At 44.2% G+C, this 27,622-nt stretch overlaps 1 protein-coding gene across 4 annotated transcripts in view; it reads left to right on the top strand.

The window, feature by feature from the left end:
• SOGA1 (suppressor of glucose, autophagy associated 1) overlaps positions 1-27,622 on the top strand; it is an 82,707-nt gene that overhangs the window by 18,276 nt on the left and 36,809 nt on the right. For all 4 annotated transcript variants that reach the window (XM_033153252.1, XM_033153250.1, XM_033153249.1 and 1 more), the window contains exons 2-3: positions 8,298-8,522; positions 18,718-18,876. In XM_033153252.1, coding sequence (XP_033009143.1) covers positions 8,325-8,522; positions 18,718-18,876 — 357 coding nt within the window. In that variant the 5' untranslated portion in view covers positions 8,298-8,324. The remainder of the gene's footprint in view (positions 1-8,297; positions 8,523-18,717; positions 18,877-27,622) is intronic.

A 27,622-nucleotide genomic window follows, 5' to 3' on the forward strand; every position in this document is an offset into this window, starting at 1 on the left:
GAAGGGCGGGGCGTAGGGGGTGCTGTGCCCCGGGTTCCAGGGGAGGGGGGTGACACTCCCCGGCCCTTCCCCCGCCGCCCAGCACCCCGTCTGGACGGGGCAGCCCCACGATCTGCCGCTTGCTCACCGGCCGGATCCGCTACTCATGTCCAGAAATTCCGGGCATGAGCAGTGCATCCGACGCGTCATGGCGTCACGGCACATGCATCGTGATGCCCTGCCCCCCCGGGGGGCGCCTCCACGCTGCCACCCTGGGTGGCAAAAAGGCTTCCTACGCCACTGCCCAAAACATCTGGAGGGCTGAGTTTGGGGATGCCTGGCCTAGGGGCTGCTGCTGTACTGCTAGGGAGATTGAACATGCCCCCAGAGCTGCTGGTACTTCCTATTAGAACTCACTGCATGGAGCCAGATTCCAGGACCACTTAACTAGAAATCCAATGCCCAGTGAACTAGGAGAAAGCTATAGGATAGTAGTAGTAGTATTTATTCATACATACATACATACATACATACATACATACCCAGTCACTCTGGGCGGCTTCCAACAAACTATTAAAATACATTATTTTGGCATTATTTTGCTGTGTTTCTGATTGGTAGTGTTCCCCTGCTAGGGCACGGAATCCAATACGTATCAGTCTGCTGTGCTGACCTTTCCTGCCAGGCCTTCCAAGTAGACGGTTGTCCACAGTACCCTGGTCTACCTGTTTAATGGTTTGTTGCCCTGAATGGCACTAATGATTTTGCTGAATGGTGCTAATGCCTTAACTACTGTAAATAAGGTGTCCAGTGGTGATTAACAAGATGAAATATGCATGTGGAACTGGTTTGTTTGTGCGTGCCTTTAACTAGTTTGGGGTGCTGCTTTTAGGTAGCTTTCTTATTCTTTTTCTTATCTTAATTTAATAGGAGTGGGGTGAGGAAGATTGTTCTGTGATGGCAGTTTGCTAGGATATTGCAGAGAACTCTGAATGCTCTGGTGCCCTTGGCTATAATGCCTCATTTCATCATTGGATGTGACATGCTGGCCGGGAGGCAGGTTTTCAAAGCCATTGTTTGTGTGCCCTCTTTGCTTGCTTGCTCAATAGGAAGGCTTCCTAATGGGTGCCATTCTGTGATTGGCTTTCCTGTGTGGATCATCATAAGCAGATAAACCACTGATCCATGAAGTGCAAGAGGGGAATTATCTACCTGCTCCCACTCTCCAAATTCAAATGGACAAAAAGCCTGAAGGTCTCCCAGGGGGTGTAGGGAATGTGGCCAGCCAGAAGTGGCTAAGAGAGCTCAGCCCTCTTGTAGGAGAGCTACTGCTAGTGAAACAGGGAGCAACAGATGGCTCAAACCCCAGGGTATGAGCAACATTCCCTGTTGCTACTAGCAATAGGCAAAGGGGCTGGGGAGAGCACAAGCAACGGGGAGTTCATACAATCCCTTAGCTTACAATATAGACTATTCCATGCACCATCTGGTCTTATTTTGTGATACCAGTATGTGGAAGTGATTTTGGATTTTCATTTCCTTTTATCTACATGAGCCATCAAATCTGATGCTCTGCCAGGCTGCAGGCTCTATAGGTCCAGGTCACTTGACTGGGTCTGTGCCATCTGGAGATGGTTCCAAATTGAGCATGATACAGAATATACCCATTGCTGTGTTGTTGGATTGGGGGTAGAGTGGCAAGCCGGTATGTTGGTCAGCTGGAAGAAAATTGTTACTATATTGATATTAACTTTCTAAATAGTTCTTGTTTTGTGCATTTTGAGGGGAGAAAATTCCCATTCATAGACATACCTAGTGGTGTAACTGGATGATAGGTGGTTTTTTTTGGGGGGGGTGGATATTTCAGATCTTGATCCATAGCTAAAAGTGCACCCCTTGAAGTCTTCTTTGGCAATCACTCATTGTCTTCCATGAAAACGGTCTTAACAGTGAGTCTGTGACTGTGGAGGCCATATAACACCGGTCCTGAAAGACCTACATTGGCTCCCAATATGGTTCCGAGCACAATTCAAAGTGTTGGTGCTGACCTTTAAAGCCCTAAGCCTCGGCCCAGTATACCGGAAGCAGCATCTCTACCCCCATCATTCAGCCCGGACACTGAGGTCCAGCTCCGAGGGCCTTCTGGCGGTTCCCTCACTGCAAGATGTGAGTTTACAGGAAACCAGACAGAGGACCTTCTAGGTGGCGGTGCCTGCCCTGTGGAACCTTCTCCCATCGGATGTCAAGAAAATAAACAACTATCTGACTTTTAGAAGACATCTGAAGGCAGCCCTGTTTAGGGAAGTTTTTAATGTTTGAAGTTTTATTTTGTTTTTAATCTGTTGGGAGCTGCCCAGAGTAATAAATTTTATCATATATTATTATTATTATTATTATTATTATTATTATTATTATTATTATTTTCTAAACCCAAGTAATGAGAATTCATAGGAATAGGTTTGATCTGCTGATAAGGTGTGTGGTTTAAGTTTGGGTCAACAAAAACCCAATCAAAATTTATTTTGGCTTGAGTAAACTATTTGGTTGGACCTCCAAATCAAGTCCCATTTGTTTTTCTTAGTTGCAGTCCAGAGACAACTGGAGCAAGTCAGGAGCAAGTCAGGTTTCTTCACATTGTGCCTTCTGGATGAAATGCTGTGTCTTCACAGCTTACTCATCATACATCTGTCCAATAGGAAGAAATGAGTTCCCTCCCAATAGTTGAACAACATTGTTTTGCTTTAGGTGTTCCTACCACCCACTGAGGAGAATCCTATCCCCACCCACAGTTTCCTCTTTATCTCCCTGTAAAGTATTTATAGAAATAAGTCCTTTCTCTCTCAAGTGCCCTCGCTCTAAGCTCTTTGCGTTCAGTGCGTTCCCCTCTGATACTGGAGTTTTCACAATTATTCTTCCAGGCTGTCAGGTCTGTTTTATGTTTTAATGGTTGATTCTCATGAGGGAAAGTGATGGGCTAGTTTTGCTGAACTAGTTGAAGTATGTCAGCCCAGTATCCTGGGAGGCAGTAGGTTTAACTGTGTATATGAAAAGGAGATGAAATCTTGAACCAACTGATGGAGTGTATGCTTAGACACTTAACAGAGTCCATCCTTTACAGGGACCATCTTCATAATTCAGCCCATGGCCCAGGATGAGGCCATGGTGAGGTACCGGTAACTGATTGTCAACAATAGTCTCTGCAAGCTTCACTGAAATGAACCAGAGCTTAAGAGCATTAATGTGCTCTTGTGCAGCTCCCGTTCATTTCAAAATGATTTCTGTCCAAAGTGAGGATTTTGTGGTGGAGTGTGACAGTGCTAAGTAGTGTGGGGGGGCCTGTCATTTGGTTATTTCACCTTATGCCCCAAACCAGGCACCCCCAAACTCGGCCCTCCAGCTGTTTTGGAACTACGGTTCCCATCATCCATGACCACTCGTCCTGTTAGCTAGGGACGATGGGATTTGTAGTCCCAAAACATCTGGAGGGCCGAGTTTGGGGATGCCTGCCCCCAAACTGTCTCCAGCCTGCTTTGATAGTGCCATACTTGCATAAAGAAGAGTATAATTCTTCAAGAGATTTGGTAAACCTTTCTTTTGGTGAAGCTATGTATGTGTAGATTCTTACTGGGTACCAAGACTCCTTGTAGGGTTCCTGGGAGCTCCCACTAAATATCCAGTTGCATTCATGAGGCATTTATTGTGGAAAAGGGTAGAGTTGTGCAGGCTGGGGTTGTTGTTGTTCAGTCGTTCAGTCGTGTCCGACTCTTCGTGACCCCATGGACCAGAGCACGCCAGGCACGCCTATCCTTCACTGCCTCCCGCAGGCTGGGGTAGTGTGACTTAAAAAATGTGACTTCTGAACCCACTCCAAAGGGAGCTTTGTTTACCTCAGCACCAACATGTGAAAGTAGTCTTGAGTAAAGGTAAAGGTACCCCAGACTGTTAGGTCCAGCCGCAGACAATTCTGGGGTTGCGCACTCATCTCGCTCTACAGGCTGAGGGATCTGGCGTTCGTCTGCAGGCAGCTTCCGGGTCATGTGGCCAGCATGATGAAGCTGCTTCTGGCGAACCAGAGCAGCACAAGGAAATGCCGTTTACCTTCCCGCCAGAGTGGTACCTATTTATCTACTTGCACTTTGAGGTGCTTTCAAACTGCAAGGTTGGCAGGAGCTCGGACCCAGCAACGGGAGCTCACCCCGTCGTGGGTATTCGAACCGCTGACCTTCTGATCGGCAAGCCCTAGACTCAGCGGTTTAGACCACAGCACCACCAGTCTTGAGTAGTCTGGTCAATTTTTAATGAAATGGTGCTCTGAAAACTACTTAGGGAATTGATGGTGAAACCACAGAACAGAATCCTTTAAACCAGTATTCTTTAGTAGGCAGTAGTTCACAGATAGGACAATATGAAAGAAAGCCACAAAAACATAGTCAGAACTCCCTGACTAGTTTATGAATATGCAGATGTGGTGCCTGCTCTAGGCTGGAGGTTTTCCCCACATGCTTTAAAATGTGCATATGCACACACACTGAGCTGCATTTGATTGACCCATTGCACTAGAGCAGGCATGTCCAACAGGTAGATCGTGATCTACCAGTAGATCACTGGACGTCTGTGGTAGATCACTGGTAGATCATTGACTCCCCCCAAACAAACTTAACAACTGTGTTTCCCCCCCCAAAAAAGTTGAATATCTTACCTCCCTGAAACTTTGACCTGAACCCCCCCAAAATGGGCCTTGCTGCTTCTTTAAAAAAAAGCTCAACAACTTTGTCCTGAACTGGGGGTAGATCACTGCCAGTTTTTAACTCTGTGAGTAGATTGCAGTCTCTTGGGAGTTGGCCACCCCTGCACTAGAGGAAGCCTGTGCAATGGGAGTTCTTCTTTCCAACCCCTGCACATGGCCCATGTTGTCCCCAGATAATGAATACATCCCACTGTGAACAGGCCTCAGTTGAAAGTTATGTATTAGAATGTTTGGCTATATTCTGCAGCCCAATTGTTGTTAGGGATCAGGGTATTAAGGCAATTGGATTTGCTGTCCCAGGCAGTCAGGAGAAAGGCTTTTGGCCATGTAGGACTGTGTGCCTAGCGCAGAGTCCTAGGGGACATCAAGCTGCATATTGCTCACCAGTACCAGTACCAGTTCAGGACCCAGGAAGCAAAGTCAGGTTGGGCAAGAGTCAGATAGAGCAAGAGGGTAGGCCTTGCTAAGTGAAGTTAAGCAAAGCAGAGGCCACAGTCCAAAAGGCAAACAAGCATAGTGGTTAGCATCCTGAATGGTTCCAAGTAGCACCTATATACTGGGAAGTCAGGCAAGGCAGGCTTGAGTGTTGCTACAACAACCAGTAAACCCAGACTGAACCAGAATTAAATCTCCCTCTCACCAGCTAGCCCCACCACTGATGAGTGAAGCCTCTTACTTTTCAAGGGGTCTAACCTGTTTTAGGAGGTATTTAGGAGTGGCATGGGCAAGGCTGAGGTTTCCAAGCTGGAGTGCTTAGAGTCTGAGGAGCCACTGCCGTCATGGGCTCTTCTGGTGCTGGGACACCCGCCTGGGGAGGTAGGGATATTATAGGCTAATTCTGAGGGCAAATTAGGCTCTAAGGCCTGTTTCCTTGAGGAGGAAGAGCCCTGACCATGACTCTTTGCAAGCTTGGAATTCAGGCTCTTTTGCCTTTTCAAGCATGCTTGGTATCAGATGCAGCCTGGAGCCAGTCCACTTCTGGAAGAATAGATCCATTATTAACTATACCAGATGCATCACTGCCCAGGACACAGCATGCTGGTAGTATTTGTGACTAAATCCAAACTGAAAGAACTTAGTGCACTAGAGCTGCTGAGGTATTCTGAAGCTTTTATTTCATATTACCGGTACTTTGACAGAAGCAAACCTACTTTTAGCTACTCACAGGCTGCTCAATCTTTCACAGGGCTGTCCTGCTTCCCTTTCCATTCCAGAACACTTGGAAAGGCTCCCATGAGGCCCTGGCATGCACCCATGTTCTCTGCCTCACTGACTTTGTTTATATAATTCTTTGGGTGGATCTTCTGTGTTTTCCAGGATCAGGGAAGTACAACTTTGTGGCAATTGGCTCTGACTCTGGAAACACAGTTGCTGGAGAAATGTTTCCTATTCTGGTACTTGATGTTTCTATACTCTTGAATGCCACTGCTGCAATGCCACATCCCTTGTCAATGTGCTTCAGCATATTTCTGTGGCCTAGATAAGGGTATATTGGCTAAGTACAGTACTCCAAAGGGACATAGGAAGCTGTCTTGTACTAAGCTAGGCCATTGATACATCTAGTTCAATATACCTGGTAGTCTTTGCTCACTGGCAGTTTCTCTTCAGGATTTCAGACGGGGCAATCCCAGTCCTACCTGAAGATGCTGGGGATTCAGCTTGTGACCTTTTGTATGCAAAGTTCTACCAGAGAGATATTGCCCATTGCTTGAATTTATGTCAGTGGCATTCAAGGTGTCAAGTTGCTTTTTGGTATCTTTTGAATTCCCTTGGAGCTCTTAAGCATACTTGTAAACACCACCTTCTTGAGGAAGTGACACTTTCCCCAAGCCCTTCTTTTTTCACTGCTTCAGGGTGCGGACTTCTGGAAATTTATTAACATAACACTTGTGGAGTTGATGGCTAGTCATCACAAATTTCTGTTTATATGTTAGTAAATCTCCAGTTTGAGCACCACCATAAGAATAATGCAGGAGCAGGCGTGGCAAAAGGAAAAAAAAAGTAATACAATAAAATAGAATAGGGATCAGCAACATTTTAAGGCCAGTGGGCACATTTAGGATTTTGAGGGAGTGCTGAGGGCGCCAGTCACAAAATGGCCGCTGTGGGACTATGGCATAACACAAAATGGCTGTTGGGGGACATGGCATAGCAGAAGATTAGAGAGTACAATCATGCTAATTTCCTCTCTCCCACCCACCCTGACAATTTCATGGGAAATCATCTATGTCTTGGTGGTCCTGACTGTGGAGTGCAAATCCTAAACCAATGCCTCTGCTGCCATCCTGTAACCACTTACCTAGGAGTAAGCCCCAATAAATGAAAAGAGATTTACTTTTGAAGTAGGCACGTATACCATTGTACCGAAGAGTTAACAGTTTCTCTGTGCTATCATTGACAATTATATAGCATGTCATGGGACTTGATTTAAAAAAAACAAAACAGTCAGAAGTAAGGATGCTGCTGCAGGTATAAGGACAATTTCTCAGGGAGACAGCTCTTGGGCCTTGTGACTGGTGCTTTGTAGCTTTCCTCTTGCTGTGCAGTCTTTTATCCTAGAGTTGCATGTTATGCACTCAGTGCCTTTGCTTCTAATCTCCCAGGGCTAATTAGTTGGATTGGCATTGCTTAGCTGCACTCTAGTTCTGGGTGGTCTTACACAGGGAATTCTCGCCCCCCCCCACCAACCAACCCCACCCCCCCATTTTGTCTGTAAATGGTGGCTTTTTAGCTGTTAATCTCACCCATTGCTTAGTGCCTAAATGTTCTGAATTATGTAGTGCAGAAACCTGGAGGGATTTTTCTTAGTACTGCAGTGGAAACATTTTCTGACATGCTCAAAGTCCCATGTCAGGATTGCATTGGTTACTTCAATACAGGTAATTGTTTTAAAGCATTCACAAATTGCTTTTTTTTACCCTCATAAATAGATGAAATGGAAGTAATAGTAAACCAGCAGAATACTATTCTAATAATAGTATAAGAATAATATACTGTTATATAGAAGTCCAGGGCAAAGCACTGTCCACATCCCTGGTAGTTTGTGTTGGAGGGAACTGCAGTTCATTCTCTTCTTCTTAACTCTTTCTCTTGCCCCTTCAGAATAGGGTTTTAAAAATCGATTCTCTGTTGAATCTTCCCAACCCACATTTTATCTATCTACTTACCATATTTATAATCAGGCCTTTGGCTAATTAAACCATCTATGGCCTTTTAAACTGTGAGGGGTATTGTTTTTGTTCGTTAATCTAGTGGTTTTACCTCGTAAGAAATAGCTTTGTAAAAGGACACTGCTGTTCTGTTGGATCATACATTAGTTTGTTTTGGGATTTTTAATGTGGTTTTTAAATGAATGAATGAATGAATGAATGAATAAATAAATAAATAAATAAATAAATAAATAGCTGCCTGAGAACTTTTTATAGTGGAGAAGCAGTGTGGAATATATAAACACACAGGTATTAATTGCCCTCCACATTCCCTTGTCATATTCTTTTCTGATGTCCGTCACATGCAAACTTTGTAATGCTTGTCCTGTCCCTTCCTTGACCATTGTACTTTTCTTCCTTAGGATGAGATTGAGGAATTGCGGGCTGAGATGCTGGAGATGAGAGACGTCTACATGGAAGAAGATGTCTACCAGCTACAGGAGCTCCGGCAGCAACTGGACCAAGCCAGTAAGACTTGCCGCATCTTGCAGTACCGTCTGCGAAAGGCAGAGCGGCGCAGCCTTCGTGTGGCACAGACTGGCCAGGTGGATGGAGAGCTCATCCACGGCCTTGAACAAGACGTCAAGGTAAGCCTGCATTTACAAGAGAGAAGACATTTGAATGGTCCTGGGATTTGAAAAAACCTGCTTTGTCCTGTTTCAGATTATTGATCCATTGTGCTGTTTATTTTCACTACTGGTATCTCTCCAAGGTCTTGAGTAGAGGCCTTTCCTGGCTCAGGTACCAAAAATCCTTTAACTTGGAGGTATTAGGGATTGAACCTTTGCTCTTCTACATGCGAAGCATGTGTTCCGCCAGTCCTGAGGGACAGGCTCTATTTAGTGTGCATTTAAGTTACGTTTTGCAAAAATAAGTGCTTAGAAATGACTTGCTCGAAAATGGATCTGTTGCCATACTGACCTAGAGGAGAACTTGGGAGATTTGTGAAATGCTGCTGTTGGGTATTATAGCAATTTCCCAGAGTAAACCATGAGGCTTGGATTCCTTTGCACAAACGTAGTCCATCTCTTACTAAGTCAATAAGGGCAAGATAATGGCAAGTAAAGACAAACAGAGATTGGAGTTGTAGTAGAGTAGACTCAATTCATCTACATGCCCTTTTGGGTGCGAGTAAAAGGCAGCAGCAGATCAAGTCTTTTGTATTTTTTAACGCTTCCATAATTTTACTGTGCAAACCTTGAAATTTCCATTGGGTTCAGAATTAAGTATCATGAGAATCTCAGCTTTTGAAAGAAGCGTATTTCTGGCCCTTGTGACTGTGAAGATAGGCATGAAAGTGTGTGGGCAAAGCTAAGTAAAATCTCAGAAGCCAAGTAGGTGGGGGAGAGAAAGGCCAGGGTTTCATTACCCGCCATGGCTCCATTCTCCTATGCCCAACAGAAGCAGAATACAGTATGCAAAGTAAGCAAATATATGCAAGTGATTGTTAATTTGCATAGATGTCATGGAACTGATCATTTTCTTGCAGAATTTGAATTACCTGTGGTTTGTTGGCTTGTTAATTTTTTGCTGTTTTTGACGGTCCTGCACATATGCAATTCTGTATAAGTTCTTTCTAGTTCAAGCCTTGGTGGCGAGAGTGAACTGCAGCTTGCTCTGCTTGAGATTATTCCTTTGGCGAGTGGGCCCCCTTTAGCTTTTAATTGCTGTCTAGTTTACTGTATAATGTTGAGCTGACCAATCCTGCAGAGAGCCAGGTTTAAGCTGGTGTTGCATTACACATAGCGCAGGCTGAAACAGAGAGAAAACCCATCTCTTTGCCTTGGAGAACAGAGCTAATGATGGGATCTATAGAATCCTGCACCTTTATCCCACTCTTCCTTCATAGAGCTTAAGACCAAGCTAGATGTGACATTTGCTGTGTAATTGGTCTTTCTTGAAGGGGCTCCTGAGTCAGATTGGGGCCATGGCATGGTGGGAGAGGGGACTCTTTTCCCGTTTCCCTTTTATTCCTGCTGTTTTCCTGATTGGACTTGACTGCTATTTATCTGTACTGGGAGGAAAGCTCCCATCAGGATTCTGATCAGGACTGTGGCTTAACCCTACTCCAATTCCTCATGCTGTTATTACAATCTGGTTTATCACATATCGCACGCAACCTTTGTGTGCATTGTCATAGCTGCATATCCCTTTGAATCTGGGCTCCCCAAACAATGTGACATATTTTTAGCAACATTTGGACTCCTTGCTGTACTTCTGCTTCTACTTCATTCCCTTTTCCATTGCACAGACACTAGGCTTCTTGTGATGTGCAGACCTGTGAAGGGTTAGTGATAAGGATATGCTTTCTTGTCAGCTCAGTTTACAGTCATGGGAACTAAGCAGCTGACCAAAGAGGCTGAGCCCCTTCCCTGAGTTGCCCAAGGGCCTTAGCTAGCTCTTGATGATTGCACAGGCCAGCTGGGTGGTGCATATGCTGCTTTGGCACGGCACTTTATTGGCATAGCACAGTAACACAATCTGCTGGAGGAATGCCTCCTTTCTTGCTGCCTCCAAGCCCTGTTCCATTGCTGTGGCCCTTTGAACAAAGCTGCATTACCTAATGGCATAGGCCAGGGGTGAGGAACCTCAGGTCTGGGGGCCAGATACAGCCCTTCAAGCTTCTCTATCTGTTCCTTCAGCCTCTCCCTACACAATACTCCCCCCCCCCACCCCACTATTCACTGGATGCACTTCATATTCTCCTTCGGTGTTTTTTTCCTGATGTATCCTTGAACTCTGATAATGCTTCTCCCCTGCCTGGATGGAGGATAGAGAGAGATTTGTGAGCGTGTGTAGAAACTAGCCTGCTGTCCATTTACATTTGTTGCTTCTCCCACTTTTGCCTCTGACCCCACCCACCACTGTCAACATTTGGCCCCTGCAACATTTCACCCAAAGGGATGCGACCCTTGGGTTGCATTTGACAGGGAGCGGAAGCACAAGCAGATGGGGTACCAAAAGGCAGGGTGAGGGAGTCTTTAAAATCTTTAGGCATGTCGACAGCGACTGGCATGGTGTGGATGAGGGGAAGTTTGTGCTCTTTGCAAGGGGGGGGCATTTTCACCATGATTAACAAAAGCGGAAATGTTAGCTCCAGAGCTCCAACCCTTTGGACATTCTCCAAGGGCAACTTGCATGAACATCCTAAGCAAATAGCACTGGCTGGCCTTATTACTGTCTAAGCAGCAGAATTCGATTCTTTGCAAATACTTTGTTCCCCCCCATTCCAGTTAAAAATGAATCTACAAGTTCACCTGCAGAGTTAGCTGTGCCACTGGCCCTTCCACGGGGCCTCTGTGTGAGTTCCCCTGTTGTGGTGCATAGACTTGAAAACAGGAGGCATTTAGCTGTTACAATTATCAACCCCCTGCTTATTCTGGTCACATATTCTGTGGTCTTTTATCCCCTGGGCTCACAGTGCGTGAAGGAAGGCAGGTTCCCTGGCAGTATGCTGTGTGAGAATTTGGCCATCTCATGGCCCTACAGACCTGGCAATTTGAGAAGCAACCCTTGTGCTGTCAATCCACATGGGCAAGCCTTTCAACTGGGCAGAAGTCCCAGACTCTGTGCACGGTCCCCATTTCTAGTTGACTGGAAAAAGAGAGAGAAAATAGTAATAAAATGTAGAGGTGTTTTTTTTTACTTGCATAGAGACATGGCAGGCAAAGTATGCAGCTCTCTCTGTCCAATCAACTGTTGAGCAATTTTAATTAACAAAATAGGTGTTTTCGAACCTACCCATCTGAGGAGAGAAGGGCAATCAATGCCCGGCACTGCTGGCCATTTCCCTGCAGGGGCAACTTTTACTTGTAACTCTTTCTGTAGCCAGCACCTGTGCTTGTATTTGGTCACGACTCAGTGAGAGTAAGTGCAGCAGCCTCTCCACTTAGACTGGAATGCTGTTCTTCTTCAGCTATAAAACGCTTTTTAATTGTTGCAGTACCTTTTATCCCAGCTCAGCAAAGCCTGGGATTGAGCCAAATGGAAGCTTTTAAATAAAGGACTGGACCTGCTGCCAAGTGCCCCAAGCTCCAGAAAATGGCAGTTTCTGGAAATGAAGCATGCCACAAGTGACAGATGACAATCTCCACCCAAGCATCCATTGCTAACTGCTCTGTAATTAAGAGGATATGCTTGTGCAGTTGTTTAAAAGTAAATGTAGCTACCATCTGCACCTGCTGGGGTCCAACAGAATGTATTCTCATCATGATACATGCACTGGAATGAGGTAGTAGAAATCCTGCCCTACTAAACACTACTGTCCTCCCTGTTTCTATCCCGAGGGGCAATACTGCTTTGCTCAGTATTGTCGATTAGAGCTTTGGGCATTTGAAAATTTCCAGCTGCCATTATTGGGGGTGCTACGTGTTGGCAATGCTCAGTTCCGTATGCCAATATCTGACTCTGCAGTAGGATTTAAATTGGCAATTTGAGGAATGCAAGGTGAAGATTTAACCTGTATGCCACAACTCAGCTAGTTCGAAAAGAGAGCTGCAGGGAGCATGTCCTTAGAAGCTTATTTATGCAAATAGGCCAAAGCAAGGCAGGCGTTACTGCCTGATCATTGTAAAGGCTGCAGGTGTTGGGTTGCAGCCAACTGAGTAAACACATTGCAACCAATGGACCTAAGTTACTCATGCTCCTTAATTTCAGTGGGTCTACATATGGACGCAACCCATTTCTTTATAAAGTGCCAGCAGTTCTGGTCCAAACAGCTCCTTTCCATGCCTTCTGCCCCTGAGTATTTATATCACCATAGCTTTGAGAAGAGGCTAAAGGACATGGCTTTGATACTCTGGAATGAGTGGGGCAATCCTATCCGTTGATCCATACTGCTGGCAGGGATTAGAAATTGACACCACCGGCAGGGGAACTTGACCACCATGGAAGCCCTTTCTGTGCCCATGGAAATTATGGAGGAATATATGCTGCCATTGGTGTTCCTGCCAGCAGTAGCTGGGATAAAGCTCCCCAATGGGGGCGCCTCAACGATAGGGTGGAAGCAGAGCAATGGCTCCTCTGGATCCAAATCCAGTCCAGTTCCTGGTGAGGGACCTGATTTGGGTGCATGTTGCGAGTTGGTGCAGCCAACATAGTTGGGAAAACTGCCTTCCAATTTTTCCTCCTGGCTAGCAGGAACCAGTCAGGCTGCAAATGCCACGGAGAGTCCCTTGTTCCATGCCCCCCCCCCACTCAGTTAGCGTTTCTGTCTTGGTGTGGGGAATGATAACATATTGTTCCACAGCTTGTAGTTTTTTTAACACATAGTTCTTCAAAGTATTTGAACATATGTTTTGACTATATGGAAGCCACATGGTACTGAGACAGACCATCAGTGATCCATCTGGCCTAGTAGGGTCTCCTCTGACTGTGAATGGCTCTCTGGGGTCTCAGGCAGAGGGTATTTTCCCCATCACCTGCTACTTGTACCTTTTTAAGTGGAGATGCCAAGGTTTGATCTTTGACCTTCTGCATGCAAACTATTAGTCATTCCAGAGCTTCTGAATGAGGACTAGGAACACAGCCTAGACCCCTGGAGGCCGAAAAATATCCCAGGTGCCCAAATGTTTAAGTGTAGCTGTTGAAATTGGTTTTCTCAGTCTCAGGCCAACACCCTGCCAATTATGTAATACAGAGCTACCTTATTATACTGGGCTAAAAGGTGACAAGGGGACCCTTTTGTTCCCTTAGCAGGCTGTCTGGAGAGGGACAGATTGCTCTTGCCAGAGGTATGCAGCAACCTTATGAAATTGGGTTGAGAGCCATATGAAGACAGGTCAAGGGACACGTGCACCCCCACTATAGTGCATGATTTCCAGTTTTATCAGGGATGGGGAACCTACAGCTTTCCAGATGTTGCTTGTCTGCAGCTCCCATCATTGCTGCCAGATGGCTATGTGGGCTGGGGCTGATGGGAGTCCCAGCAACATCTGGAGGGCCACAGGTTCCCCACCCCTGAGTTCCACGCATGCTGTGTTCATCTAGATTCTAGAGTGTGATGCCTGGGGACTGATTTCCTTAATTGGAAACATAGAAAGTTACAAAAAGCAACATTATAATAAGTAACAAAAGATGTTAAAGTGTGAAAATACACTTAAATGTTAAAACCATGTTCACACTTTATTTTTTTTTTTAAAAATTACAATTAAGAAAAAACGTTCACATTCCAGATGTTAATTACACCAGCATTTTGTATTTATACATTGTTGTTTAGTCGTTTAGTCATGTCCGACTCTTTGTGACCTCATGGACCACAAGCAGATTTCATCTTGGCTGCATCATCACATCAAAATGAGGATATTACCGATATTAGAACTTTTGATAGCCATAGCTATTGATTCATGAGCTAATACATGCTGTAGGAGTATTAAGTCACATTTCCAGAGAAGAAGGTTGTGTTTTCAAAATGTAGCATTTATTTAGCCCTTCACCCTTTAGTTTCTTCCAAAGAGGTCATTGCATGGACTGGCCCTCTTCTGAGCTAGAGGTAGTGTGATAGTTGCCATATGCTTGTCACGGTGCATTTTCCTCGCTCTGCTCCTTCCCTGAACCTTGTAACAGCTGCCTCCTGGTTGCCTTACCATTTGCTATGATTAAGTGTTTTCCTTGCAGGAGCAGGAAATAACTGGAACTCCCCCCCCCCCGCCACCTTGATGGTGTTGCTGGAGCCTCTGGCTAAGCTGATTCCATGCTAGTAGCTGTTCTGCCATTTGCCTCTTTCCTAGCTCAGTTTTCAGTTCCCATAGTCAGGGTGCAACTGGGGATTTGTATAAATAAGTACAAGATGTCGAACACAGGGTGACTTTTCTAGCATCAGCTGTGCACTGTAGGTCACTGCATGCTTCTTTCCATAATCCATTGTAGCATTCTGCCTCTCCAACCTGCCCTGTCCATCACGATTGCCCTGGTAATGGTTTCGGTTTCTGTCCTTTGCCCTTCACATCTTTGTGGTGTAAAGCCCATGCCAGTTTCCTATCTAGCAGGGAGAAAGCCCTATCTGCACATGTCAACTGAAGTCCCCCCTCCTGACACTTGAATATAAGTGTAATGGCCTTCTCTGACCTTTGCAGTTTCTTTACCATCACGCAAAAGAAACAAAGGAGGTCCTCTGTACAGTGAGGTAGTGCCAGTATTAAGTGTGTATATAGGTGTATACAATTTTAACTGTAAGCTTGCTGTCGAAAGATTCTCATTTCATTTTGGGGACATGTACCATTTTCAATAGGGACGCAGGTGGCGCTGTGGGTTAAACCACAGAGCCTAGGGCTTGCTGATCAGAAGGTCGGCGGTTCAAATCCCCGCGACGGGGTGAGCTCCCGTTGCTCAGTCCCAGCTCACAGTACTGATTGGCTAGCCCTTGTGTCAGTCTCAAAAATGCTATTCCCTTTCTTAGAATTGCAGTAAAAAACAGTATAAGTGTAAGAAACCCCTGAAAGGGGGGGAGAGGAGTTGAAATATGGTGTGGAGTAATTCAAATTTATGTTTTGTGTTTATTGTAAAATGAAAAATATAAAGAAAAAATATTTTTTTTAAAGAAGAGGAGGCAATCAACATTCATTGGAAGCTATGTGTTTATAAGGGTGAAGGCGGTGTGGATGTGGAAAGCAGAACTCAACCCGCAGCTGGAAAACCCCCTCATGTTTGCAGGTTTGGCTGCATACAGTCTAGAGTTTTATATAGGCTCAGTGGTGCAAGTTCATTTTTTGTAAAGTTAATTTCCTCCTTCCCAGTGAATAACCTCTCCTTTTTCCTTAGGCTGTGATAAAGGACTACCTATGACCCTAACTATCAGATAAAGCCATATTGTGAGAGCTTTATTGCAGAAGAGGTCAAGCCCAGAGTGTCCCTGGGGACCAGAATCCATTGCTTGGGATTTGCTGGAAAATGTTTGTGAACATAAAGTCATCAGGACTGTGGAACTACTTCCTGTGTCTACAGATGCATTAAGATATATGCCCCATATTAAGAGTAATTCAGTGTTCCATGACTCCATGGAACAGACAGTAAAGCTCTTAACATGCCCCATTTTTGACATTTTCGTTTGAAAGTCTGAATTCTGAGTCTCAAATAGTCTAGGTTCAGTATTATTCTCTTCAACAGAGTCACATTCTTTCCCATTTTACAGCTTTGGCATTTGACTTACCCTTTCCCTCCTGAATGCTCTTCCTGGCTATACTTTGGTCGCACAACCTGAGTCTAAGTGCCAGTGGCAAAGCCTATTTGATGCTTCTGCACCCGTGATAGAGAATTACGTGGGGTTTTTTTTTTATATCCTCACATTACAGTAGGAGGTATGGCTGGTGCTACTGTAATTGCTAGACTACCCATTGCACCATTAATATTGACATTAGTGAACCTGTATGTAACTTTAATATTTGATGCATGCTCTTCAGTTCAATACATAAAAAAAAAATCTATCCTGGTTCAATGGGGAAAGCTCCGAGAGGATAATGTAGCACCACCAACTTGTTCCCCCTTCTATGCCTGTGGATTCACAGAGAATTATTAGGTGGTAACCTTGGTGCATCTAAATGTGTCTAGATTCCCTTTAACTCCCATTTTGCACAGTTTCTGAAACTTGCTGATGTGCATCTAAAACCTGCCAGCCATCTTGTAAGAAGACAATAGGACCAAGAAAATCTGCGCTAGGAATCTGGAAGAAATGGAATACGAAATGGATGCCAACTCTCTCAAGATGGATGCCGTTAAAATACTTGCTGGAGAGTCAGGGGGAACCGGGCTGGTGGAGGAGATTGGAGGATCGGGGATTTGTTATATTGGGGAATATGTATGATGATGAAGGGAGTTTAATTAAAAAAAATGTTTTTTTGGAAAAAATAGGAAAACAATATTGGTTGAAAGTGGAAGGACTTTATGATTTGATAAAAACAGAAAGAGCGGAGGAGATGAGGAGGACGGAGATGAAAGTGGATATGGTGTTGAACAGAAGACAAACAACAGAGAAGGGGATAGCGGGGATGTTGTATGGATTCATGGTGAGGGATAAAGAAAGAATGATAAGAATAATCCAGAGTAAATGGGAGCAGGAGGGTGTTATTCATCAAAGTGTAGTCCAAGAATTAATGAAGAATATAAATAATATTAAAATAGAAAAGTTTAAAGAATTAAGTAGAAAATTTTTATTAAAATGGTATAGAACTCCGGCACAAATGGCGTATATAGTGAAAGGGTTTAGTCCCAAATGTTGGCATTGCGGTCAGGAAAAAGGATTTTATTCCCACATGTGGTGGGAATGCAGTCTGGTTAAGGAATATTGGCAAAAGATTACAAAGGTAATTTCTGGATTATTTCAAATAAATATAGAAGTGAATAGGGATTTACTATTTTCGGGAATACTGGGAAATAACAAAGTAAAAAGTAATATGCAAGAGCTGTATAAGATTATGATTCTAGCCGGAATGGCAGTTATTGCACTGGGATGGAAAGAAAAGGCTAAATGGGAAATGGGAAAATGGAATGATTATGTTTTTGAATACGTACAATCTGAAATATTTGCACAGATAGCGGCAGAGGATAGTTGGGAAAATAAATGCCAAAGAATTACAAATAAATGGGCAATTTATAGGAATTGGATAGAAAGGGGTGAAGCCAACCCAAACATACAAGCTCGAATGAACAGACTGTGTACATGGATAAAGATCTGAAGAACGAAGGTCTGTCCAGAGGGGAGGGTGGGAGGGGAGGGGGAGGGAAAAAAAAAGGTCTATTGGAGATGCTTGAGAGTGCTACCTTGTTTAGTGGCTGTTTTAAATGACACATTCGAAATGTATTAATTGTATTCTGAACTTTGTGCATATCTTATTGTACGATGATTCTTTTTTCTGTAAATCAGCTGCAGATTTTTGTTAAGAGGTATTTATATCTTCTGAATAAATAGTTCATTTAAAATTTTTTAAAAAAAAAAACCTGCCAGCCATCGTGGCAAACAAACTCAGAAGTGACTGGCATCTCAGTCTTGTATGTGACAGTTATTCCCTCTCCTGTAACCAGAGAAGCTGGCATTCAAAGCACCATTGGACATAAGATCATAGACATAAGGACATAGAACTTTTGTGAAAGTTCTAAGTTTGGGGGGCTGTGCAGCAAAGCATACACCATAATGCCACTGAATAACAAGAGGCGCATCGTTTACTACAAGGAAGAGGGAGTCAAGAGGATATGGTTTTCTCCATACTTCTGGTTTTTGTGCAAAGATGGCAAGATGTGTATATTCAATGTAGGCACAGCTCTTGTGCTCCCTTACGAAGAGTTGCAAAAATCCATTTGATATTGTCCGATAGCATCACTTTTGCTTCCTTTTTCAGTGTATGTTTCTAATGTGCAAAGCCATGTTGTGTTCCCAAGATGGCTACATCCTTCATTAAGAATAAAGTCTTGGGCCACATAAGAGGAGGGAGGGACCTGCAAAATGTGTCTCTTGGTTCATAACTTGAACATAATTATGCTTGTACAACTTGAATTAAAGGATTAAAAACGAAATCTGTGCAAAATGCTTAGCTACAATTTTATGCTGCAAGCCATTGCTCCACCTTAAGCAATTTTGAATGTTAGCATGCATTTTGGAAGAAAATCTGTTTCTTTCTAAATAGATCGGGAAAGCTAAATGCTAGTGAGCATTTTGGAAGAGAGACAGTCAGGTGGGATATATAGCCCTGATCAAAATAGAATCTAAAGCCCAATGTCAGTACTGCTGGTAATATTAACTTGTGCATCAGATCTGAGGACCAGACCTCATATTACATTTTGCTGTGTTCATAGGTAGCCAAAGATGTCTCTGTGAGGCTCCATAATGAACTGGAGACAGTGGAGAAAAAACGGATTAAGCTGGAGGATGAGAATGAGGACTTGCGCCAACGGCTCATTGAGAGTGAGTTGGCTAAACAGGTGCTGCAGAATGAGATGGATAAGCTACGGGAGGTAAGTACTATCCTAAGGGATTGCATTTCTATCTTCTCTTTTCTCCCAAGGAGCTTTGATCAGTGTTCCAGCTTCACAGCAAGCCCATGAGTTAGCTTAGGCTGAGAAGGAGTGACTTGCTCAAGGCATATAGAATCTACAACATTACATCTTCCCAGGTCTCCTGCTTACCTATTTGCTACTAGTAAGTTGTGTTCGAAACATGTGTTGGAAAGTGGCTGAAACATGCAAAAGACATGAACTTGGATGACCATCAAGTTGCTTGCTTGTTAAGGCTCCTTAATGCTGTTTCTCCAAATTTGCACACATCTACTGGCACAGTACAAAGTACATCTATGCCCCCCCCTTTTCTTTTACTTCTCCCCTACTCTTGGCTTAATACACTTTCAATGGGCCATTTCATGTGGAGCACATTACAGTGATCTAATCTGAGTGTGACCAAGGCATGTGTAACTGATCTCCAGGAAACGGCTGGGTCACTAGCCAAAGATGTGCAAAGTTGCTACAGTGGCTATCTGTGAGTGTCTAGGACAGGGGTATTTTGTGTTTTTTTCCAGCCTTAGAGTCACATTTTCTCACAGGCAATCTTCTGGGGCCATATACCAGTGATGAAAAGAGGCAAATGTGAGTGGAGCAACATAGGTGATGCTTACCCCTGGGTTTACATTCCAGCTAAGCAGAAGCCAGAGGTTTCCATAAACACACCCACACACCCACACCCTGTGCATTCTCCATCCAGACTAGCAAGAGGCACTTAGTGCTGTTCAAGAGGCATATTCTACCTGCTAAAGGTGTGTGTGGAGCAGAGCCAGTGCAGAGAGTGCCCTGGGTTGGTGGTATGTGGTCTGGAGGGCCTGTGATAGCCCTGGGGGCCTGGTAGAGAGCCTGAAGAGCTAAATGTCCTATGGGCAATGCCAGATGAAGGAGCACCCTCAAACTCTGATCCTGATTTTTCAAGCAGAGTGCAACTCCATCCAGAATGGGCTGTACACCTAATCCTGAACTAGTCTTCCTATTAAACAACAGCACTTCTGTCTTGTCCGGATAACACATTTGCTCACATCCAGCCTGCAACTACGCTCAAACAACATTTCAGAACTTCTACCACCTCCGTGGTATCTGCTGAAAAAGTGAGATGCTGATGGCACCCAACCCCAAATCCACAGACAATCTCTGCTAGTGTTTTAATGTGGATATTAAATAGCAACAGAAGCAAAAGGAAGCCTTGAAAAACACCATAGGCTAGTGGCCATGCAGCCAAGAGTCAGTTCTCCAGCATCATCTTCTAGGAACTGTCCTCCAGGGCAAAACCATTTTCCTTAGCTGCATCCTAGTCAGATGATTGAAGTCGAGGTTCTTTAGGAAGGGAGGGCTTCTCTTGGATTCTACATTATGAATCATTGGAATTGAATGGAAGCTGTAATATCAGTTCTGGAAAATCTAATGCAAGCAGTAAAAGAGAACTTTGTATAGTCAAACTTTCCTACAAAGTCGAGGAAGAACAGAGCAAAATGGGAGTATTGACCTGTGGTTGATGGTGACCAAGAGCTTTATTAGGCTACCCATTTAAAAACACATTGTGGTATTATCTTTTTCATGTCTGCCCTTTTGGTTCTTGTGTTGGCTGCCAGTACCTTGAATGTACCATATCCTTGCTTCCTCCAAGAGAAACTAGGCAGTGCTGGAGCTTCATGCTCCGGCACCGGGGGCGGAGAGCAGGCGGGGATGGGGTTGGTGTGCGTCCCGGAGACATGGCACACCACCTGCAGGGGCATGGCATGGTGGCTGCAGGGGCGTGGCACCCAGCGTGGGTGGGGGGCAGCCGTGATGGCACCCCACCGAGATCACGCTGCTGGGGGCGGTGCGCTCCCCCTGCACTCCTCTTCCTCCGCCAGTGAAACTAGGTATAGTTTAGGCACTTCTCATATCCATTTGATGACTTGCAGTCAAATGGGGTCATGGAAGTGTAGGTGTATGGATCTCAGACCACTAACGATCTCCTTGGCATCAGGTTCTGTTTCTAGTCTATCATGATAACGGTCTTCTGGTACCATTGTGCTCTACAGTTCTAACGATGCTGTATTTAGGCACTTCACTGCAGGAAAGTGGCAGTGTAACATAAAATAGTTGGGGCTTGCTGAATGCTAGGTAGCAAAGCTGACAAAACATGCATGTTCAATAGCTCCCTACAGAATTATCTTAAGGGAGAGCAACCAGTTCTTGGTGCTCACAAGGTTGCCAAAAATGTGGTGTAGAATGGAACTGTGTGTGAGGTCAGGGCAGTAGGCCAAAAGGAATCTGGTTTCCAGTTGCAGTCACAGCAAGAGTTAAGTGTCTGCAACATGGAATTACCCTAGTTGGAGTCAGGCCAGGCAAACTCCTTTGCTTTACTATCCTGATTCATTCTGCATTAAAAAATACAATGACCAGATTTTTAGCCCAAGGTTGACACACCTTGGTATTACCCTTTTCCTATAAAACTAAACCCTTCCAGAGCAGTACTCCGTTGCACTTGCAGTGCTGTTCTGTGTGAACTTAAATCTTATAGCAAATAAAACTAACACATAGCAAATGCCCAGCCAGCCCTTCTGCATGTTGTTATAAAAGATCTTTGCCCTGACTTAGAATTGCTGCTAATGGGCAGTTTGGTTCTACTGCGGTATCTTGCCTTCTCTCAAAGTCTTCAATTCTCTTTGCAGATACATGGGGGTTTCTCCCTAATCATGTGAATGGCTAACAAACTTGCAACAGGCTCTTATTGACAATTTCCAATATGCAATTATAAATGTGGGTATACAACTGTATGAAGAAAGGTTGGTGTATGCATAGGGAACACACAGCCATTTCCTTGACCACAACCGTTGTGACAGACTGCTGGAACCCCTTTCCTACACTTTTAATTTTTTATTCCTGAAGTTCTGTATCCACTTGCACAGCTGTATGGAGAAATGTTAGTGGGTGCAAATGGACCTGTAAATCCCTGCGGTAATGCCTAGGACAAATTTCAGAACAGAGCAAATGGCCGCAAGGGCAGCTTAGAAGCCTCAGCCCTCCGTAACCATATTGGATAGGACTTGCAGCTTTTCCCTTTGCCTATTGTTCTCTAGGCAGCCTGTCTGCCCATCCACACAGCAGGCAGTACTAATGGGCATGAGATTGGTTTCTGAGCAGTCTGTGTGCATGATCTGAATAGCAAGTGAAAAGAAGTGCAGTAGCTGTCAGTGGGAGATGGGTGATGAAGGCGAGGAGAGGGTTGTCCTGTGGCCAGCTTGCCAGACTGGAGTCACATGATGTGTGTACACAGAGACCCGAACAGTTGGTGTTGCATACAGATGACTTGGATGGTGTGTGTACACACACATACACACACACACACACACACACACACGGAGGGAGGGAGAGAGAGAGAGAGAGAGAGAGAGTAGTAGCAGCTTCGGTGTGAAGGACTGGAACACATTGCAGCCCAGTTTTTCTTTTTGCTGCCATGCCTTCCTCTTCTTCCACCCTTGGAATATATCTTGAAAAATGATAATGGAACTTGTCGGCTTTCTGAACCATGTCAGAAAGCTCTTCAGTGGGTTCCCCAAGGCACTGCTATAGCTCTAGAATAGTGCGGTCTTGTTTAAAAAGCACCTAATTTCCCAATGTGGGATATAATACTCCTAAGCATTGTGGCCGAAGCAAAGCCAGGAAACTGGAAGTGCAAGGCAAGAAGAGGAAGATCTCAAAATCCAAATCTGTGCTCAACGTCTGATGCCTCCTTAGGATCGGGTGGAGTAAAGTGGAGCTTTATAATGCTGCTGGGCATTCGCAGGAGTGTTGTGTTAAGTTTCATACTTCTTAGTTAGCAGCCACTATGCTAGGAGTATTATATCCCACATTGAGAATTTAATATCTAATCACAGAATCCCTGTTTTGCAATTCCCCCCAATGCTTCTTATTAGTTTCATTAGATATTACAAGTATTCCATTCATCTTCAAAACAACACAAGATACACAGAAAAAAAGATCTTGAAGAAACACCCATGTTTTTTGCTCTAATACGTTTTTATATCTGTCCCACATTGTATATAATGATTTCCTTATTATGTGGTTCAGAAAATTCCTGTGTACTTTAACTTTTTCATAACCCAAATAAGCATGCCACCCAAATCTGTTGTCCCATCCCTCTAAATCCAGTACTGTAGATCTGTGTTCTGCAATGTTATCCACTCTTTTATCCAACATAGGCAGGATGCTTCGTAGTAAAGTTTCAAATTCAGTAGTGCAAAGCCCCCTCTATCCTTAATATCTATTAGTAGTTTATGCTTTATCCTGGGCTTTCCCCCCTGCCAAATAAAATTTGATAAATCCCTCTGTCATTCCTTCAAGCATCCCCCCCAACCACTTCAATTGTCTGAAACAGAAACAACATCTTTGGAAGCATGTTCATTTTTGATTATTGAGATCCTACCCCAGAACAAAAGGTTCAGTCTATTCCATATTTCTGAATCTTTTTTTATCTCTTTCCAAGTCTTGATGTAATTGTCGTTAAATAAATTTATATTTTTTGCTGTCATCCAAATTCCCTAACATTTCCCTTTTTTATTTATTGTCAATCCAGACGTTGTTTGCAATTCCTGTTTTTCTTGATCTTGCATATTCTTTGCCAACAACATGGTTTTATTTTTATTTAATTTAAATGCCACCACCTGACCAAATTCATGAATTCTTTCAAAAAAAATTGGTATACTTTCTTGTGGGTTTTCTGTAGTTACTATGTTTTGCCATTTTCAGTGACCTGCCACAATATGCAGCTGCCCCAAGATTCTTGTGTGTCATCGGAAGCAAGTTCATTAAGACACAAGCAGCCCCCTTCACATGTGAATTGCATGAAGGGATCAGTTTGTCATATTTTTATCAATTTGACCAAAGGGTGATCATTTATTTGAGTAGGCTCCCTTTTAAACCTTTGCAAACCTGTTACTTTTCCATGCATTCCTTTTTCAGTGGGCAGGTAAGGATGCTCCCTTTTTCAAATGCTGGTGGGTGGGGGGAAGTTCCTTCTTCTAGGCTTAGGGACTCAGCATTGAATCGTTTACATTTTTTTAAACTGCAGGCAGCACAAATATTTGGGTGATGGCAGTCGATGAAATCCAGCTGGCTTCCCTTAGGATATTCACACCTTTCAGCAGCCTATTTATACCATCATCCTTGGCAATGGTTCCAAGAGTACCACTGTTCCAGTCTGCTCTAAGAAGAAACCAGCTAGGTGCAAACTTAGAACAGTTGCATTTCTTCAATACATGTTTGAGGTGGAGACCCCAGAGAACAATCAGTTTGGGGTCTGTTGCCTGCAGTGCAGCTTCAGTTATCCCATTGTTTGTCTTTTGCAGTTGCCTGTTAACCTACAGACTGGTGCTGAGGCATGCACACACTACCTCTGGAAGGCTTCTGAGCAGTTGGAGGGGGCTTGCTCCTAAGGGGATTATGTGCTGATTATTCTCCAGCTGGAGGGAGCATCTCTGATAATTGGATAAGTGTTGGAAAGGCCAATTAATTGTCACGCGCACTGTTTGCACCTGTGGCTTCATTTGTCTAGCAGGGGGAGGGATTCAGAAAGACTTGTTTATGCTGGAGCCTGGAGGGGTCTGAAAGGGAGCTTATGTGTGTGTCTGGTTGCATCAACATGGTAGCAGTCACATTTAATCACATTTGTTAGCTTTTGCTATCGAATGTGCACAAACTGCAGCAAAAAAAAAAAAAAAAAAGGCATTGAAAACAGCAGGGCAGCCAAAGCAGTTATAAAACCAGCCAGATCCAGTCTGCCTTATGCTGGTGGCAGCCAACTAGGCAACGCAACACTGGTCATGGGAACTGCTTGTTGTGATGATAGAGTGACCATAACTATTATATTGTCCTGCACTGCTGATGCAGCATGTCCATCGACAGGAAGTTCCCCTGGAAAAATGGGAGGGGGGCATTTCCCTTTCTTACACCCCTCACTCATTGTGGAAAACCAGCTATTTGCTCTGCACTTGTACATATTCTGTGATAAAACAAACATTGGACTCCTGACTCATAGTGAGCCATGTCCTGTGCAAAAAAACCTACTTCATTCTGCAATTTGTTTTGCATTTTGCACATTTCTCTCTTCCTTTTGCTTGATCACTTGTTTGCATAATTGTGCTTTTGGTAATCATGGTGAAGGTCACTAAAGACACGCCCCTTGACCACTGGAAATCCTCTGACCCCTTCTTCTACTACCCTGTGCATCATTTGTACACTCTTCAGCTTTTAAGAGCTAGTTATTCAGAATGCTGGGTCCTTTGTCCAATAAATAAACCGTAAAAACATGCGTTTATTTATTACTTATTTATATAATTTATACACCGCTGGTTGTAAAAAACAACAACCTCAAGGCAGTTTACAGAAAAATATGACCACTGTATAATTACAGAATACCTGTAGCAGACCACCAGAATGGGTTGCCATAGTCTGTGGAGGCTAGAAGTGCCAAAATACTACAAGGAATTCTAGACTGCTGCAGAAGGGACCCCCCCCCCCCCCAAGCTGTCTGTCAGCTAGCCAGCTAGCCTCTATTGCACAGGCAGCTTGCTGGGTGAGCGTTCTTGGCCTTGGTGAAATTCATCACTGGCTTGTTCTTTTTTTGGCTTGTGTGGAAGGGTGGGAGCTGGAATGGCTGGCTCACCAACCTCATCAGGGATCATTTACTGCTGTGGTGCAAATGTGTTGGATTTCTACTGGAGATGGGATCAAGAAGCACCGTTCGGGTGCTGCTGTCTCCATATCCCTCCCTTGGACCTCCAGCTTGCTGTCTAGGGTGTGCCAAGCCACTGAGAGAAGCTGTGGCTTTTGAAGAATAGGTTTGTCCTTAATAGGAGTGGCCTGGATCTCTGAGCGTTGGCACAAGCAGCGGCTCACATTTCACAGCTGCATTTCTTGGCTATGGAGCTTATAGCACCAGCTTTTGAATATTTTTGGCTCACTATATGTGGACAGAATGGCGTCCAAGGGGCATCATTCTGACCTGTGTTATGACTTTTATTGATGTGTATCTCCCTGCTTGGTTTACTGAACGCTTTGTGGGAGTATTAGAGGGTGGGAGAGGCAGACCAGCTCTTCATTATAGCGAGCTTTTTAATAGCACTGGCTGCATTCCGTCTCTCCTGCAGAGTGAGGAGGTGCTTGTTAGGAGGCAGAAGAGAGACATAAATTAGGCAAGGAGAATCCTTTTATTGGCAAGTATTTACAAGATTTGGAGCTTCAAAAGCTGGCCCAGCAAATCGCTGTAGTCTTACATAGTAATAGAATAAATTTGAGGGCATCAGATGTCTTATAAGGAGAGCTGTTCTGGATCAGGCCAGTGACCTATCTAGTCTAGCATCCTGTTCTCACAGTGGTTAACCAGGTGCCTGTGCGAAACCTGCAAGAAGGAATGGAGCACAGCAGCACTCTTTCCGCTTACGATTCCCAATGACTTAGCATCCAGAGGCATACCCCCAACAGCAGTGTTAGAAGATAGCCATTGTGGCTAGCAGCCATTGATAGCCTTATTCTCCATGACATTATAATCCTAATCAAAACCACAGCAAATTTGTGTTTTATTGGTGGGGGAATGAGGCTTGGTGATGGCAGCGTACCTCTTTCTGCCCAATGAATCCCTGGCTGAGCTGGAGTTTAAGCCCAGGTCTCCACACTCCCAAGGCAAATGTGGTATCCCCTGTGATGTGGGCTTCCTCTTCTCTGACACAAAGGGTGGCAGATAGGCTGATGCACCGAACCCACTTACTTGACTGTAACCTCATTAGGGCTTATTTTTGAGTAGACGTGGTTAGGATTGTGCTGTCTTCTGCTGTGAGGATGCCAGGGCTGGGCTGTGGGCACCAGTGTGAGGGCAAGTCAAGTAAGAAGCCATAGACACAGAGCAAGTCAGAAGTTAGGACTTAAGAACAACCGAAGGAATGTGCTATTTCTCTCTGGTTCTTTGCCAAAAAGGCTGCAACCTGCACTCCAGTGTTTCACCATATGGGGCAGCCACCCCACGGATCCTAGCAGCTCCTGACAAAAGGAGAAGGGAGAGGAAGTTCTGAATCAAGCACAGCCAATTTCTAAAGCCACTTTAAAATTGTATGATCCTTGTTCTTTCGGAATCTGAACGTACATGTTACCTTGCTGAATCAGACAAAGGCAGGGTATGAAGGCAGCAGCTCTACCGTTGTTTATTCCCAACATCAGATAATCAGAGGAATTCTGAACATTCAACAACCCAGTGTGCCCCTGCTACTTGCTTGGCACAAAATAATGATAGCTTTCATTACTGGATGTTACCAATTCCTATACAACATAATGCGAACACAACAGTTGGGTTCTAAATTGATGGCTTCATTGTCGTCTCCCCAGTTCAGTGTTCTACTGGGAGAGAGAATGGAATCTCTGAATACTTCTACCTATTGGAAGACTAAAATATAGGAATATTTAAATGTTATGAATCTGGTTTGTTAACTGTACCTGGCGAATAAGGCATTCCAATGATTACTAGGCTACTGGGGCATTTATTCAACCCTCCCCAAGTGGTTTAATGTGCAAATAGAAGGGAGGAGACCCTAGTTTGTGGGGAGCATAGTGACTTGGAAATATAGGGTTATAATCAACTGCTTGCTTTTTGTCTGAGCCTTGCAAAGGTGCTTTTTCTGTAAAGCTTGAGCCAAGGTGATTAAGATGTAATCTTTTTTTCATTGGACCT

This window comes from Lacerta agilis, chromosome 6 (assembly GCF_009819535.1).
Source record: "Lacerta agilis isolate rLacAgi1 chromosome 6, rLacAgi1.pri, whole genome shotgun sequence".
NCBI classification, from domain to species: Eukaryota; Metazoa; Chordata; class Lepidosauria; order Squamata; family Lacertidae; genus Lacerta; species Lacerta agilis.